General features: G+C 41.8%; 1 protein-coding gene across 14 annotated transcripts in view; it reads left to right on the top strand.

Moving 5' to 3' along the window:
• RAD51B (RAD51 paralog B) overlaps window positions 1–18,252 on the top strand; it is a 662,595-nt gene that overhangs the window by 440,569 nt on the left and 203,774 nt on the right. For all 14 annotated transcript variants that reach the window (XM_021941911.2, XM_021941912.2, XM_021941908.2 and 11 more), the window contains one exon: window positions 15,342–15,438. In XM_021941911.2, coding sequence (XP_021797603.1) covers window positions 15,342–15,438 — 97 coding nt within the window. The remainder of the gene's footprint in view (window positions 1–15,341; window positions 15,439–18,252) is intronic.

The following is an 18,252-nucleotide window of genomic DNA, read 5'->3' as shown; positions in this document are numbered from 1 at the left end:
TTGGCTGAATTAATGAAGGGGATCACTACTCATAAACCATAACCATCACTTACAAGGAGCCTCACACTGGTAATGGACAACAACCCTCAGAGACAGCATAGGTCCTAATGCTATCATTAATAGTCAAACCTATATAGAGAAATAAGAGAAGCCAAGATCCAGTTCCATGGGACATCACAATTCACAAGCAGCTCATCCTTATTTCAGAAAGCTGTTAAGACCTAGCTTTCTCATGGAGGTTATTCTTTTACTGTCAGTCTGCCTCTTTCTGGAAGGTGCCCTCCCCTTCAGCATCAAGGAGTGTAAAGACCATGAGATACAGAGTCAGACTTCGGTTTAGGCCCATTTGTATGCTGTAAACTTTAGGCAAATCACTTTTTCTCTCTGATATGGAAAGAGATGTAAAGTATACCTTATTGATGTTGATAAAGATGTTCAGATGAAATTTTATATTCATATAAATGTGTGTATTATATATATGGCCCCTTCATTATTTTAAAGCAATATAAATAATTCTTATCTATTACTATAGTATTACAAAGGCTACATCTTGCCACAGGTGAGAATCAGAGGTATGTTGTGTGGTTTTTTTTGTTTGTTTTTGAGACAGAGTCTCGCTCTGTCATCCAGGCTGAAGTGTAGTGGCATGATCTCAGCTCACTGCAACCTCTGCCTCCCGGATTCAAGCAATTCTTTCATGTGCCTCAGTCTACCAAATAGCTGGGACTGTAGGCGTGTGCCACCATGCCTGGCTAATTTTTGTATTTTTGGTAGAGACAGGGTTTTGCCATGTTGGCCATGCTGGTCTTGAACTCCTGGCCTCAAGTGATCTGCCCGTCTTGGCCACCTAAAATGTTGGGATTACAGGCGTGAGCCACCACAACCAGCCAGAGGCATGCTATGTTCTGTTGGCTCTTTTGCCTACCAGTGCCAGAAATTTCCTATACTTCTTGGCATCTTGCTTTTCTCTCCTGTGAAATAGGCAATACTAGTTGCCCTAGAGAAGAAACTTATCTAGAGAAAAAAATGTACAAGGTAGACACAGCTGGTGAGTTACCCTTATGCTATTTCTAGTACTACCAATTTCATTTCTTCCAGAATGATTTAGAATGCCACATAGTAGTTTTCCTGGTGCCATGCTTGAAATGGTGAATCTATTTGAAAGAAGTGATTTTGTAGTCACATTGATGTTGCTGCTTGCTGCAAGCCAGGCAAGTCACTTAATATCTTTATCCTTAAAAGAGGACTAATGTCACCTACCTCATGGGGTTATGATGAGGATGAAAGGAGGTCTGTAACTAAGGCACTGAACATGGTGTTTGATACTCACTGGGTACCCAGTAAATGTTAGTTTTCTTTGTCTAGACTACATAATGCTCTTCAGTTTTTCACCCTGATCAAATTGCATTTGTTAAAAATTCCAAGTAAGACATGGCACTGGGTACTTTAAATAAAGGGGTGCTAAGGGAAGGTCAGCTTGCGGTAGAGGGCTGAAAAAGCCAGTTACATTTGTTTGTTTTGTTTTGTAATAAACAACAGTGGCTTCTCATCTCCTTTCCCTGGTCCTGAGCCTGCTGAGTCACTGTTCCAGCCCTTGGGCCACATGATCTCAGGCTGTGTCTATGGAATACAGCAAAACCCACAAGAAACCAGCACTAATAAATGGGAGGTCATTTTGAGGGATTTTTGTTTGCGTTCCTGTGCTTGCTCTCCTGGTGAGATAGGAAACCTTTAATAAGACTTTTCCTAAATGATGTTGCATGTGAAATGCAGATTTTTTTTCTCTGTTCTCCTAACAAATGACCATTTCATAAGGTTTCTTTTTCATTTTTTCTTCTTTCCTGCTTCTCAGTACATTCCACAAAGAGCTTATTCCTCTGCTGGTTACTGATTGATGGTTCTACTCTGTATGCCCTTTAATTTTGCAATAAACCAACAAGGAGTTGAGACCACAAACTTAAAGAGAATTGACTTATTTGACTGGATTCACTGGAGCCAACAGGCAGATTTAGTCATTTCAGTGTGGTCCTGGGGAGGGCAGGAGGAGTCCGTGAGAAGGAACACCGTGTTGTCAGTAACCAGACATAAAAAAGCTTGCTTGTCCTCTCATTCCAAAGTATGTCGGCATCTGTTCTCAGCAGTGATCCCTTTCCAGGCCTTGATGGAAGCAGGACAGCTTCTACGAGATTTGCTCAGAACTCCAGGATTCTGAATTCAGTGGGACTTTGGGTATGTAGGATTGGTAGTCAGTGTTTCCAGGTTCTGTGTCCCTTTTTACAAAGGGATCATGGTATACCTTGAAGGACTGCAGGAACAGCCATAAATCCTCCTCAGTTACTAGTCGTTAAACAGCCTGGCCTCTTGTCTAGATGACTTCAAAGACCAAAGACGTTTTTAAACCCCTGGCCCTACCACCTCTATCCTAGCTGTGTCTTTAACATAAGGCCAGGGCCTCTATCAGGTTATAGAGGCACTAATACACCTCATGAGCTGGTTCCCAAATATATTAAGAATTAATTTTTTTTTCTTATTTAGCACTACCATTGTACAGAGTAATCCATCTGAAAAATAAATACAAATATCATTTCAAATAGGAAAAACAAGAAAATATTTCTTAAACTAAAGACCTTTAGTTTTAGAGGTATGCGTTTGAAAACACAGTACTATCCTCATTTATATTTAAGACTGGTTCCAGACCCATGCTGCTTTCTGTGCATTGCAGTGAAACTGAGAAGACAAATGCCCAAATGAATTGTTCCCACCTGTGACCTCCTATTCCAGATCCCATTGTTGTTTGTGGCTCTTCCTCATTTAACCAGCTAACTGCCTGCTCTTATTCTGTTCTTATGTGACAACCAATCTTCTGAAACTCTCGTCATCACATTTCAGCAGAAGTGAAAATATTAGCAGAGTGGTTGGTGGCCAAGACAGAAATAGAACCCAGGAGTCTGCGTCCTTTCCCTTGCCGTACCTACTGGAGCATGGTTCCTCCCACCTAAAGACTCAGTGTGTCCAACTCTAACAAACAGAATTCTAACAGTTGACTGGTTTCTTCTTGCCACTGAAAATTTGTTTTATACTTAAACATTTTGTACAGTTTTTTCTTTATGAATGATTTTGCATTAAACAAATGGGACTTGGTTAATCTGATATCAGTGAATGCCTTATTCTGAGGAAATTAATCCACAAATATCCATGGGAACATGAGTTTTCGTACTGAGAACCTTTTTATGTGATAGAAGCGGTATAGACTAGAGAGCCAGGCAGACCTGGTCTGAGTCTGGCTTTCCCATGTGCCAACTATTTGATCTCAGAAAATGCCTCAACTTCTCGAACTTCAGTTTCCTCATCTTTACAGCGAGGATGATAATGTTTACCTCACTGTGTTGTGAGGATGAAATAAGCCAACATATCTCAAGCAATTGGTAGGGGTCTGACACATAGGAAATGCTTAGTGAACATGAGTTTCCTCCCTTCCTCCTTCACTCCTTTAGAACAGGATCAGAGATGTAGAAACACGTAAAATCTCATGAAATGTGCACCATAGAGAGAGAAGGATAACGCAAATGACATAAAAAGTCTTGTACTAAGTTACTTGGTATTGATTCTAAAGTCAGAGTATTATCTAGGGCAAGGTGGCTCACACCTGTAAACCCAGCACTTTGGGAGGCCAAGGCAGGAGGATCACTTGACCTTTGGAGTTTGAGACCAGCCTGGGCAACATAGGGAAACTCTGTCTCTACAAAAAATAAAACATTAGCCGGATGTGGTGGTGCATGCCTGTGTTCCCGGCTCCTCTTGCGTCTAAGGTGGGAGGAGCGCTTGAGCTCAGGAGTTCAAGGCTGCAGTGAGCCGTGATTTCACTACTGCACTTTAGTCTGGATGGCAGAGCTAGAGCCTGTCTCAAAAATAAATAAATAAATAAATAAGAAAAAGAAATAAAGTGTGAGTATTAAGAAGTGAGAGAAAAGTTAGGGCTAGAATAGTTAGCAAAGGTTTCATGGAAGAGGTGGGATTTGAACTGGCCCCTCAAAGATGGAAACTTACAGAGTAAAAGAGGCTATTTCAAATGGGCATTTGGGGTGGGTAAAGCATGAGAAATAGAGAAATTAGAACGAGAATGTTGTAAACCTTGGTTTTCCTATGGGAAGAATTGAACTCAATAGAATTATAAGTAAAAGGATAATACTAATATTTGTTAGGCACCTACTAGGTGTTAGGCACTGCCTTAAGTGCTTTATATTTATTTATTTATTTATTTATTTATTTATTTATTTATTTATTTATTTATGGAGTCTCACTCTGTCACCCAGGCTGGAGCGCGGTGGCGCCGAGATTTCACGCCATTCTCCTGCCTCAGCCTCCCGAGTAGCTGGGACTACAGGTGCCCGCCACTACGCCCGGCTAACTTTTTTGTATTTTTAGTAGAGACAGGGTTTCACCGTGTTAGCCAGGATGGTCTTGACCTCGTGATCTGCCCGTCTCGGCCTCCCAAAGTGCTGGGATTACAGGCTTGAGCCACCGCTCCCGGCCTGTCTTAAGTGCTTTATATGCTAACTCATTTATCCTTAAATAGATAGGATTGCTATGCCAATTATACAGTTGAAGAAAGTGAGGCGCAGAGAGATAAAATAATCTACCTGAGTAGGTGTGAAGTAAATAATCTACAACTAGTAGGCAGTGGAGCTGAGATGGAAGCCCAGGGGATCTGACTCCAGAGCCCACCCTCCTAACCCAGGACAGCTGCTTCAGTCACTTCCCACCTCCCCTCACTCTGCATTGAGGATCAGCTAAGACCATTCTGTGAACATACCCTGGAAAGTATAAAGTACCATATATGTGTGAAATGACATGGTTATTCTGATTAATGATGTCACATGAGAGGCAACAAATAGCTACCTGAAACTAAGGGAGAAAAACTATAGTCCAGCACCCACATGCAGTTGTACTGGACAGGTTTAGCCAATGCGCAGCATATATGCCTCGCCATCCTCTCTAGCGACTCTGAGTCCTGAAAGCCTCACATTTCCCATATGGACAGTGTTCCAGGAGGCCATTTCCAAACCAGTATCAGAGACTAAAAACCTGTTTGACATCTGGAAGTAGGGCTTGTGCCTCAAGTGTGATCTGCCTTTGGCCAGGACATCCTTTTTTTTTTTTTTTTTTTTTTTTTGAGATGGAGTTTTGCTCTTGTTGCCTAGGCTGGAATACAATGGCGTGATCTTAGCTCACTGTAACCTCCACCTCCTGGGTTCAAGCGATTCTCCTGCCTCAGCCTCCTGAGTAGCTGGGATTACAGGCGCCCACTACCACACCTAATTTTTTGTATTTTTAGTAGAGACAGGGTTTCACCATATTGACTAGGCTGGTCTTGAACTCCTGACCTCTGGTGATCCACCCGCCTCGGCCTCCAAAAGTGCTGAGATTACAGGTGTGAGCCTCCGTGCCCAGCCTCAGGACATCCTTTTTAACGGGCTTGTACCACATGATTGGGAGTTTGAATGTTAGTAACCATGATGGAAGATCACTCCAAGGGCATCACCATGGGAGGAAGCCTGCCCCTACTTACCATGTAAATATTTAGCCATTTCAATGTATTTGTTCTGGGCCTGTTTTTCTTATGTGTCTCTCCTGTGTTGACTCTGTTTAATTGTAGGTTATTATTCTGTGTCTATATTCATGTCATTTCTTTAAATACAGACACAGACAGCATTGCTTCAGCTGCCCCCACCCCTCCTTTTAAAAATAACACCTTACACAATGTCCCTTCCTTGAGGACATCAAATAAATAACTTTTGTTCAAGAGCATATCTGATGAGGTGGCTGACTTGGAAATTTGTTCCTAAGCAGACCTCGTGACCTCTGTTTGAACACATAGTGAGTGGCCTTTGCTCCCATTTTATGCTACAGATTCACTCTGGAGATAGAATTGGTTGCACCTCTCCAGGCACTGAGTTTGGAGAACCCTTGGTGGTTAGGATGTCATTTGTGCTGGCAGCACAGAAATATAAGCAGTAAGCCCAGAGTTGCTCACCCTCCACTGGAGGTGTCTCAGAGGCTGGGCGGCACCCAAGGCTCCTCTGCTTCAACTCTGCTCTACTGTAAGCCACTGGAAGTGTAACTGAGGCTGAAGGGTATCAATGTTGGTATTTATCAGGTTGGACATCCCCAAATGCCATATTTTCATACCTCCAAGGAGCAAGTGACTCAACAGAACTGTTTTCTTGGTCTCAAATGAGTCTAAGAAGGGGAAATCACTTAATACCAGCCGTCTGTGAGGGACTGATCACAAAGCTGTGTCTTTCTAATCCTCCTTGCAAATCAAAGGGAAGGGAATCCCCAGAGCCCAGGCGTACACATGAATAGAAAGCACCACAAGTAATAAAAACACCGAAAAAGGTCAGCAGAAACTCGGGGGGCTGCTGGAAATTCACCTCCTCTGCCTTTCTATGGGACTCAGTGGGCAGTGATCAGGTAGCAGACAAGAATACCCAGCTAGACGCCAAAACAACTTGGCCACAGGATATGTACAGAGCAGCAGAAGGCTGGTAGGATAGTTTCTTCCATATCCATGTGAACCTCAGAGTCATCTGACCACTGGCCTTGTTCTCTTCCAGGTTCTAGCTGGCCAGAGACATTTTTGGCCTCATGCTAACTGCAAAATCGCACACAGTTGGCGAATACACCATTGGAAGCCACTGTGGCTGCATTGTCACAGTTCACCAATTGTGCGTGTTATTTCCTGCAGTGGGCCCAAGATCACTCACAGGATGCTGCCGGGGTTGGGCTGAAGGTGGAAACAGCATACTAGCTTGCTGTTTGTGGCCTCTTTACAACTGCCGGCCCCATCTGAGATCCGGAACCAACACGTGCTAACCTCAGCCCACTGGGGCCAGTGCAGCAGCCGGCAGTGGAACCAGAGCTCTCCACACCTATGTCTATGGCATGGTAGCTGCCGGCCCACAGTTTCCACTTCATGCCCTTGCATATACACCCCAGGAGAAGTAGGCCAAAGAGAAAGCTGCCTTAGGGAGCCACATGGTTATCTTGTGTGTTTACTTTTGCCAAATGACAGACACAATTCTACTTCAATGCATTTTTTCTGAACTCAGTGGTCAGAAGTAGAACGGAAGCACTACTTGCGCCAGCCCCCTCTGTGACTGAGTGAGTGTGTGCTTGTGCAAAGCTGAGGAGATTTTTTTCACCTCCTCCTTCTGCGTTCCCTCAGACTGAGCCACTCTCTTCTTTAGGGGCTCCACTACTAGGCAGAGTGTTTCTCTAGCGTGGCCTATGGATTTCACAGTGAAATCTACAGAAGAGAGTTTTCCTCAAGGCTGATAATAAGAGGTGTGAATTTATTAAGATTGAAAGTATTCTCACCATAAGCACAAATTATTTCAAGTTGCTCCTTCATCCCTTTTTCCATCCCCTTTTCCTCGGCCACTGCCAATTGGTTCTGTGTAGGATGGGTTTCTTAAGGTTGAAGATAAGCAGTGCAAAGGTGGAATTTTGAGTACAGCACTCATCCTAATGTGAGTGAAATATATGAAACATTTATTCTAAGCAGGCTGCTACATTAACAGTTGTAATACATTCATTCTCTGCATATCTTTTGTGGACTCAACACTTTTAGGTACAGAGAGGTTAGGAGAATTTCCCAGAATTGCACAGCAGGTTAGTGACAGAGCCAGAAATAAAAGGCTGCCTGACTCTGACTCCCACACCCATGTTTTCTTCAAGCCAAATTGAAGTTTGGCCTCTTCTCGACAAATATTTCACAAGAAAAGTTCCCCACAGCCTTTCAGATTTTCCCAGAAAACAACTGTTGTGCAGTCCTTCAAGATGGAAGTGACAGGCCGGAATATTGAAACCTTCTCCGTTTTTACTCTAGAACTGACAGTTGATATTTTCTGAGTTGAAGCTAAGATAAAAGTTTGTTTTTGTTTTTGTTTTTTTTTAAAATCATGGAATGATTTTTGATTTTCCAGAGCATGGCAAAACTAAGCCAGCAAATAGTAAAACCAGATTTGTTTTTGTGACGCTCCAACTCTGTAACAAATATTGGGTATCTCTTTACAAAGCTGGAAGTGGACAGGAAGGGTTTGGGATGGGGAGAGGCATGCGTCTGGGAGCGTGGCCTTTCTAGACCTACCCTATTCTCACTCTCTTCCTTCTGCCTCTTGCCCTCATTGCTTTCCTTATTCTCTTTCTTCCTTTTGTCTCCTTCTCACCTCCAGCTCCTACCACAGCAGACAGGTTGGGGCAGACACCGTCATGGTTGGGGAGCAGGAGGACAGCATGGGGAAAACCACTCCAGGCCTTTCTCTCAAACCTTGGTGATGAAAGGACTCAATGGACCTGAACAGTTTCTCACAGGAAAGTTCCGGTCTCTGTCTCCTTAAAAGCAAGGCATTCAGTAACCCTTAACAGAGCCAGGATTAAAACTTGAATTTCTGACTTATCCCAAGCCTCTGTTTGGATAGAAAGGCTAGGTCACTGTCATGTATGGCAATTAGAATCACTTCAGATACAAAAGTAACCTTCTTAAAGCAGGGCCTTAAGCAGAGAGACCATTTTTAGTACAAAAAGGAAAAAAAGATTAACTATGCCTTCAGAGCTGATGAAAGGCAGAGCCTCGTCACTTTGAAAGCATTGGATTTAGTGCCAGGTGGGTTGGTGAGTAGACTCAGCACCCACATTCTCTTCTTGCATCTCTCTCTCTCTGGCCACCCAGATTATCCAGGGGCTGCTGTTTACTTGAGAGCTAAAAGTGTCGGTACGGACTATCACTGGACCTCGCCATCCTGGCCCAGTTAAAGTGCCTTTGAAACTTCCTGATGTGTGTTAAATTGTGGCAGGTTTCTGCCAGGGAGTGGGCGGGAGGAGGAAGCAGGTGTTTTTATGGGCTAGAAATGCCCCTGAGATGCCTGAGGTTGCTTCGTGAATCCTCTAGCTCAGCCTACCCCTTCAACTCTGTTGCAGAGAAACATGAGTTCCATGAAAAGTTTTAGTTTCAAAACTTCCCATGGGCGTCGGAAATGATAACCACATGTTATCAAGGGCCACTGAAAACCACCAAAAATTTGTCAGAATTCATATAAGATTGCCTCACATACTTGACTTTCATAGAAGCGGAAGCCATTGACCTACTTGATTTATGTTATTTATTAGCAGAGTCTGAAAAGACTTTTATCACAAGATTGATCTTGTTACAGTATAGCATCTTGACCATCTTTCAGTGAATTTCTGGATATTAGATTTCTTTGCTTACTACTTTTATAGGTGGAATCCTCTAGACCATGACATTAAGGCCTGGAGAAGTCACCTGTCAGTAGGTCTGAGCTGAGAGTTTCTCTCTCTTCTCCTGTGTCCCATGTTGCCTTAGGAAGGAGAGCAGGCAGGAAAGCCTGCATGCCCTCGTCTCATCTGTACTATTGGTCTTAGACAGGTGACTCCAGTTCACTTGGTGGAAAATGGGGATTATAAAATTTGCCTCTCAGCTGTGCCCACAGAAAGCTCAGTGATGGCATTTGTCAGATTCTTGGGTCCTTAAAAAAATCTGACTTTTAAATATTAAGTAATTGTTTTGCTGATCATGAATATCTCTTATGCTGACCAAACAGGACCAGATATCACATTCTAACCTATTCTGTCCCTGGCTGACCACAAACTCCCTCTTCTTTGTCCCCGACCAAAAGTCAGGTAAAATGAGCTGTTTCCATCAAAGGCTGTGCCTTCAGGCCTGGCCATTTCCCACTCAGGTCTCCAGAGCTATCCAATTTTCTCTCCACCTATGCATTCTAGTACTCATGGAAGGTTCCAGTATACAAAATGGCCACTCATGGAGTAGCCCCACCAAAGATATTTCTAACCTTCAATGTAGAGTAGGTTAGAATTGACATATACATTGGCCCTTAAAGGCCAGGAACATTAAGCTTGAGCAGAGCTTAAAGATGTGTAGCCTGGGTATAGTCTAGTCATAGCCCAGCTGAAGAAAGATGAGTCAGCTGAAGGAAGAGGGTCTGCATTGGGCACATAGACTGGCAGAAAGTTGGGCTCAGTTGGCCTAGTCCCCTGACTGATGACCAGCTCATTCTGCTTATTCTCTCTTAACCCAAGGTATTTGCTGCCTTAAGCTACTTTTTAAATACTTAGTGGAAATAAGTCATGTATTTTTGTTAGTGTGTGTGTTGGTTGGGTTTTCCTGGCCAGGAGCCTCTGCCTTCTGACCAAAATGACATGGATTTCCCAGCCTTCTGCCTTACCAGTTCATCCCATCTTTAACTGGTTCCTCTTTATCTCTTTTCTCTAGCTTATACGCCCTGCTGGCTATGAAAGGAGGACCTACTGGGTGGTTTATGAATCTATACTCTGTATTTCTTTTTTAAAGATCTTAATTTTTCTCTTAATCTGAGTGTAGATATTTGACTGGAGTACACAGAAGGGTTGAGTAAGATGCATTTAGAGAAACTATGTAACACAAAGGAAAACTGGGCACCTGGGGGCATGGCTTTTGAAGGGAGAAATCTCTCCCCATTTTTCCTTGTGGGAAAGCATTAACAATGGGACTCAAGGTCTATGTGACACTATATGAGGGGCCATTTCCTATACAGGTGCACCTCTGTAAGCAACCTACAGTCAAGAGGGCAATGCAAAGAAGCTTGGGAGTAAGCGTTCTCTCATATAAAGCTGAGCTGAGACAGAAGTTACTTTTTATAGGGTTTCTTGTTCCTTCTAGTAGGTGGATGATATTCTTCTTCCTCAAGAGAAGCTGATTAAGTTGGATTCTGTCTATTCCTGGCTTCAGACCTAATCATGACCATTAAAAATATCTATCTTTTCCTTTGCCCAAGAACCCCACTCTGGTCTTGCATTGTAATTGGTGGTACTGGGGGTGTGTTGTGTGTTTTCAATAAGCCATATTTTAGGGAAATAGCAAAAATAGCACATTTACTTTCAATTAAATTTTTATTGCTTTTGAACATATTGACAGCAAATATTTGTTATTTGTCAGCAGTGGGCTATATGCTATATAAAAGGGAATCAGGCATGGGTTTTATAGCTAAACAAGCAAGGTATAAATCAGCAAAGGTTAACTAATGAGAGTGATGGGGTAACATTTTCCGTAGGCCGGGTACTGTGCTAAGGACTTTCTATGCATTATCCAGCTGAATCCTCAGAACCATGTGAGCTAAGTATTATCATCCCCAGAGAGATTATGAATCTTGCCCCATGTCACACAGCAAGTAAATGGTAGAGCCCAGGATCTAAGTTCAGGTCTGATTCCGAAGCCCTTGTCCTAAACACTGTGCAAATTGCTCTTACACAAATTTAGTACTGAGCATCAGAAGACTCAGTCTTTTCCATGGAGCAAAGCAGCAGGAAAACCCCATGAAGTGTCAGTTAGAAACCAGATTGTGTTAAGAGTCTGTTTATAACTTGTAATAGTATTTCATATGTTATTTTAAAAGTATAGTTTCAAGTCTCCTGATTGCCTCAGAGGAAAATACACCTATAGTCTTCTGCCCAAGTTGTGAGGATTGTAATCAATGCTTTGGGAAATGTTTTCATTCTGTCCTTTTTGCTGAAAATAGATTTAGAAAACCACAACAATTCAGTAAGATGGCATGATTAGCAAAGCCCTGAGTTTGGTTGCTATGTATCCCTTTGGCGATTTGGCTTTAAGATTCGTAATTAAAAGGGAGAGGATTATTAGCAAAATCAGTTAGGAGCTTGTTCTTTCGCCATTGGGGAGTGCATATTTTCCTCCCCATCTGCTCTTTCACCAGAAGTGGAAATGATGCTGGGTATCTTTTGAGGTACATCTGTAGTTCAGTTTTAGGTTCTGTAAGATAGCATTTCATTAGTTCTGTACAATAAAACCATCATCTCAGTACAAGTTTCCATTACAGAACCAGTGAAGTGAGAATAAAGTTGAGGAAAAATGGTCTAAATATTTTAGTCAGTGCCTTATCACTGAATTTGTAAGTTTCTAGAGACATACAGTACCTTTATATCTTGATTTCCCCCATGTATATGGTGACATGCTTTGTATGGTAGGTGTTAAGTAAGAATTTTTTTCTCATTACTATTAACCATATCATTGGAGTCCCAATCATTTTCACCAAGCCATCATTTAAAAGAATCACAAAATCACACCTGTAATCCCAGTACTTTGGGAGGCTGAGGCGGGTGGATCACAAAGTCGGGAGATAGAGACCATCCTGGCTAACGCGGTGAAACCCATCTCTACTAAAAATACAAAAAATTAGCCAAGCATGGTGGCGGGCGCCTGTAGTCCCAGCTACTCGGGAGGCTGAGGAAGGAGAATGGCATGAACCCAGGAGGCGGAGCTTGCAATGAGCCAAGATTGCGCTACTGCACTCCAGCCTGGGCAACAGAGTAAGATTCCATCTCAAAAAAAAGAAAGAAAGAAAGAAAAAGAAAGGAAGGAAGGAAGGAAGGAAGGAAGGAAGGAAGGAAAAATGTATTAGAGCTGACATATGTAGATCTCTCAGAAGTTCCACATTTTTTTTTTTTTTACTAAGATAGACAAATGCAGTATTCAGTTCATTGGTGGATAAAGCACATAGTATTTTCAGAGTAATGTCAGTATCTTATTGGCCTTGATTTAAATAATGACTATATTTTTCTTACTAAGATTTTTACACAAATTCTTTGCAATTAAATAAAACTTAGGAAGGACTAAAATAGGTAGAAATGATCAGGTACCAAGGTATATCCTGATATAGAAAATTGTGATTTAGTGTTCTATTGTTAGAACCAACTGTCTGGAGCCTATGGCATATACTGATTTATTAACCTGTATATCCTCATTCTGAAGGAAATAGTAACAATAACAACATTGCTTCTATTTATTGAATATTTACTATGTGTCAGATATTTTAAGTATCTTGCATTGATTATCTCATTTAATTCTCATAAAAATTCTATGAAATAGATATTATTTTACCTGGGAACAAATGAAGCTCAAAGGTACACAAGGTCAAAATCAGAATTTGAACCCAGTTTTACTAAACTCCAAAGCTCATACCCTATATTATAAAAGAGAAATGACCAGGTGTGCTGGCTCATGCCTATAATCCCAGCTACCTGGGAAGCTGAGGCAGGAGAATTGGTGGAACCCAGGAGGCAGAGTTTGCAGTGAACTGAGATCATGCCATTGCACTCCAGACTGGGCCACAGAGTGAGACCCTGTCTCGAAAAAAAAAAGACAGCGATGAACACAGTTCCTTATTTATACTCGTATAGCTGAACAGTTGTTTCAAGGAGGCTACTTGACCATTTCCAGCCATTTTAATTGAAGACATATCTTAGGTGATTCTCACTGGTCGATGGAAAGTAGCAATACAAAAGAATATGAGAGATAAGATTAGCAAATACTGAGTGGAATCCTGCAATATCTAATTATTGCTGCAGAGTGACTAGAGACTCACAAGCCCAGTGGGCACACAGAACTTAAAAGGTTGTCTTTGCTATTCGAGTACTTCATTTCTTTACCTGACCTTGCCGTCCCACTCCCTCTCAGCTCTCAATTAAGCTGCCATTGATATAGGATTTATAATGTGTCACTGGTCCATTCAGGATACAGTGACAGAGGTGTGGCTGAAAAGCTGGATAATAAAGAATGGGGGCAACTTCCCTTTCTGTTCAAATCAGGGTGGCAACAAAACCATAGCTGACCCTTGGTTCAGACCAGCACAGTCCAGCTAGACAAATATTCCAAGCACTGAATTGTGCACTAAATGCCTAATGCCCCTTGCAGAAGGGACATTGCCTCTGAGTGACCAAGATGCTCATAGTTTCTTCCCACCATGAGAACATCTAAACCTTAGAAAATGATTTTAGTATTCATTATGTTATTCTTTTCCAGAAAAGAATCTGTATTTATTCTTCCTCTAGGCTTCTAAACAATAAGGTAGACTTTACAAATGAGGATTTTTTAGGAATAGTTTCTTGACCATACCAAATTTGAAAATTTATGCGACATTCGATTACATGAGTTAGGTAGTTTTAAAGTCCTTTCCAGGGATCTTAAATGTTATGAACTTTATTTTGTATAGGTAGGTTTATGCTAATTTGTTTCTTAAATACATAGTGAGACTTCTTTTGTTAGAATTTAACTATTTAAAAGAGGAGTATTATTTCTTTAGAGTGAAACTCATTCATTCCTATATCACAAATTTGCAAATAAAACTCTGACTTTTAACGATAACAAGCAAAGAAGCCACAGGCATCCAAATTTTATTTTATTTTATTTATTTGTTTGTTTGAGACGGAGTTTCGCTCTTGTTGCCCAGGCTGGAGTACAATGGCATGATCTCAGCTCACTGCAACCTTAGCCTCCTGGGTTCAAGCAATTCTCCTGTCATAGCCTCCTGAGTAGCTAGGACTACAGGCGCCAGCCACGACACCCGGCTAATTTTTGTATTTTTAGTAGAGAAAGGGTTTCACCATGTTGGCCAGGCTGGTCTCGAACTTCTGACCTCAGGAGATCCGCCCACCTCAGCCTCCCAAAGTGCTGGGATTACAGGCATGAGCCATGTGCTTGGCCCCAAAATTTAAATTATTAATGTTATTCAACACCAGTAATATCTTAGGTTGTGGTTGCAATTTTATTTTATTTTTAATTTATTTTAATTAATTTATTTATTTTTAGACAGAATGTCACTCTTGTTGCCCAGATTGGAGTGCAATGGTGCAATCTCGGCTCACCACAACCTCTGCCTCTCGGGTTCAAGCGATTCTCCTGCCTCAGCCTCCTGAGTAGAGTAACTGGGATTACAGGCATGTGCCACCATGCCCGACTAATTTTGTATTTTTAGTAGAGACTGGGTTTCTCCATTTGGTCAGGCTGGTCTCAAACTCCTGACCTCAGGTGATCCTCCTGCCTCAGCCTCCCAAACTGCTGGAATTACAGGCATGAGCCACTGCAGCTGGCGGATATAATTTTGAAAATTAAAGTCTGTTCAAATGTGTACATGTGCATTTAATTGTGGTTAGCTGCCTATTATTTAACTAATATGATAACACCCCTCAATCCCAACTTACTCAGCATTTAGAATGAATTGATAGAGGTTTTACTCTGAAAAAAGTCAGTCTATTTCCTCAGTTTTCTGGGTTTTGAATAACTGCTAGGCCTTGCCAGATATTCTGGCCTAAAGATAAAGCTGGTGAAAGTCAGGGCTGGGGTTTTCCTACCTGTGTATTTATCAGTCTTCTCCTAAACCATAGTCTGCCTTTTGATAGCTCTAATAATTAATTTGGTCTTCCCTGTCTTTCTTCTCCCTTGCCCCTCCCTTCTCCCTGTCTGTTCACAGGTTATCTTGACGAATCAGATTACAACCCATCTGAGTGGAGCCCTGGCTTCTCAGGCAGACCTGGTGTCTCCAACTGATGATTTGTCCCTGTCTGAAGGTAAGGAATCTGTCCTGGAGAGGCTGAAACTTGACACTGACATACAGCCCCACTGCCTTTCCACCTCCTGTTGAGAGCTGGGAGATATGGCTAATAGGCCTTGGCCAGTGAACCCAGCCAGAGCCTGTTGATTTAGGTTTGACCACCTTTCCTGGCATCTGATCTCTTATACTGGGGAGTCTCTTGCCCTGCGTTTATAAGTGAGCTCCATTTGGAGGCCAGTCACTCCTCTGTGGGCTATTTCAGGTCCTTAGTATGAGGGCTGATGAATTGTTAAATGACTTTGTTTTTGAGACTGATACTCAAAGATTGGCTTTCCCAGTGGTCCCCTAGCAATTTAGCCTTTTGTTTGTGCTGAGTTCCTTTGGATTAAAAAGCATACATCAGTTTCATGTGCCAGAGATATGACATTCTTGATCAGCTTTACAGAAGATTAAGAAAAAAATCTCCATGCTGGTAAATCTGCAAAATTTTCTCCACCCTCCCCTGCTAGCAAAGGTCAGGCTGGCTATGGTTTCGATGGCAATAAGCTTTACGTAGCTGGGGAAATAACACCAGTAAACCAGAGGGTGGTTTCTAGTTTTATTGAAAGTGCTTACTTGACAATTCTGAGTTGTTCTCCTTGTAGTCTAATATCTTTCATGCAGAATGCTATGGGCCTGGGTAGACATGCAGAGCTCTTCCAGGCCTCTCCGCCCTTTCCACTTTCTGAGAATTGTTCATGATGGACTATAGGAGACTTTTAGGCCTAGCAAGGCTGCTGACTGACTGCCCAGATGGTCTTCTGCAGAGCAGCTTTGCGTTATGGTCTTAGAAATTCCAAGAACCACACCTCTGCTTCTTAGTGGTGGCTTAAGGAGTGAAAACTAGTGGCTTATTTATGAAAACTGTACAATGCTTTGTGTACCTTCCTTCTGAGTTCAGGGATACATCATCAGAACCCCCATTAGCGAGGCTGAAGACCTGCATCATGGAGTATTCCTCCCCCTGAAACTTTTGTCATCAAGTCTGCTTAGTACTTCTTTCCGCATATATCGTTCCTTTGTCCCCTCTTTTTTGTAATGTGTGTTGTGGTCAGCTGATTTACTAAACTCCCAGTTGGATTATTGTAGTAACATCCAGATTGGCCTTCCCAGCTCTAGCCTCTACAGTTTACATTCTGCCACTACCAAACTGAACTTCCCCGTCTGGCCTCGTTCTACTCTGTTGCTCTCCTACTCAGAAATCTTAGAGAAGATTTTTTGTCTGTTTCTTTTTTGTTGTTTTTTTGTATGTTTTTTTCTGAGGATGACCTAAAATCAGTAAGCTGATTTTAACATATTTAGGGATTTGGGGTTTGTTAGCTTGAAATCAGCCATGGCGAAAGTATTTATACCATGGAAATCAGCAAATGCTAAAAATCAGGTGGCTTGTTTTTTTATTTCCTCCCTTTGGGTAGACGGGTTTTCAAAACACCCCTGGATAAAGTTAATGATTTTAACCCTTCATAATCTGTCATTTCCTTTCTATTCAAATTTAGTTTCTGCCAGTATCTTAGGTGAAGCTCCTATGCCAAGCGTGCCGCCCTTGGCCTGCCCCTCCCCAGGCCCAGCTCCAGGCCTGTGCAGAGACAGCTCACTTGAAAACAGTGCTTCTCTTTTTCACTTCTGCTGCTTCTCGTCCCACATCCACTCCTTCGAGGCTTATTTAAAGACTGCCTCTTTCACAGAAGCTGCTTGCCTATGGTCTCACTCTCTGTTTTTCCTCTGTGGCCACTCTATCTGCTCAACTATATAAGGAAAAAGTCTAGAAAATTAATTTTACTTTTCATGTTTTTCTGCCTAAATTGGCAGATTTTAAAGACACGACCATGTCATATTCTTTTTGTATCCATGTTGTCATCCGGTGACTAGCAAAGTTCTAGACACATACTAGCCAGTAAATAAATGCTGAATGAATATAACAGCAAATACTTCGGTAGAACAGTGACCATAAGAATCATATAAAGCACCTATGAACATTGTTAAAAAATTGTTATAATTATCACACACACACATACACAGAGACACACACACACACACACTTATTCAGCTCTGCGGAGACCAGAATCGAGTAAACTGCTTCCTTATTTGAAAACCAGTAAGTACTTTTCTTTGTGCTGCCTTCCTGGTTTATCTCAAGCAAAAAAGAAGAACAAAAAACATAGAAAAGAAATTGCTTTGGGGCTGCAGTATAACTGCCACAAGATACCCCTGACGTCGTGTTCATAACAAAGGAAGAGTTACCAGCTTATCCTCCCAGAAATCCAAGAAAGAATGGAAATGATTGATTTTTCTAGATTTGTTTTGTATAGCTGAGCAGATAAAGAGGCTATATAAACATATTCCTAAAGTCTATAATGAAGGTTTTTTATTAGTGGATTAAAATGGACAATGTCTTAGAACATTTATAGCCATTCAAATATATTACAACGGTTGTTAAGTTCCTATGATTTACGCACACACATGTGCACATGCGTGTATAAATTGCTCTGTTCTGTTTCAAGCATTCGTTGTATCAGCTATGCCATTGTGTTATTAACTGTGGTGTTGGGCAGGCCCTTTTGATCACTTTGGGTCTCAGTTTCTTCTGTTACGTGACAGGTTGGATGAATAGAAGATTGCCGAAGTTTTTTCCAGCTTTAGCATATAAGATCATGAGGTAGGTCTGAAGGTCAGGAGCATTCACCCACTGATGGGGTTTAATTCTGACTTACAGAGTAGGAAGAATGGCTGCGTTGCTCATGTTGCCCTAGATTCAACACAGTCGAGAGGATCTTTAATAAATCTTAGCACT

The sequence above is a fragment of the Papio anubis genome, chromosome 7 (genome assembly GCF_008728515.1).
Source record: "Papio anubis isolate 15944 chromosome 7, Panubis1.0, whole genome shotgun sequence".
NCBI classification, from domain to species: domain Eukaryota; kingdom Metazoa; phylum Chordata; class Mammalia; order Primates; family Cercopithecidae; genus Papio; species Papio anubis.
This window is presented reverse-complemented; position numbering and strand designations above follow the sequence as displayed.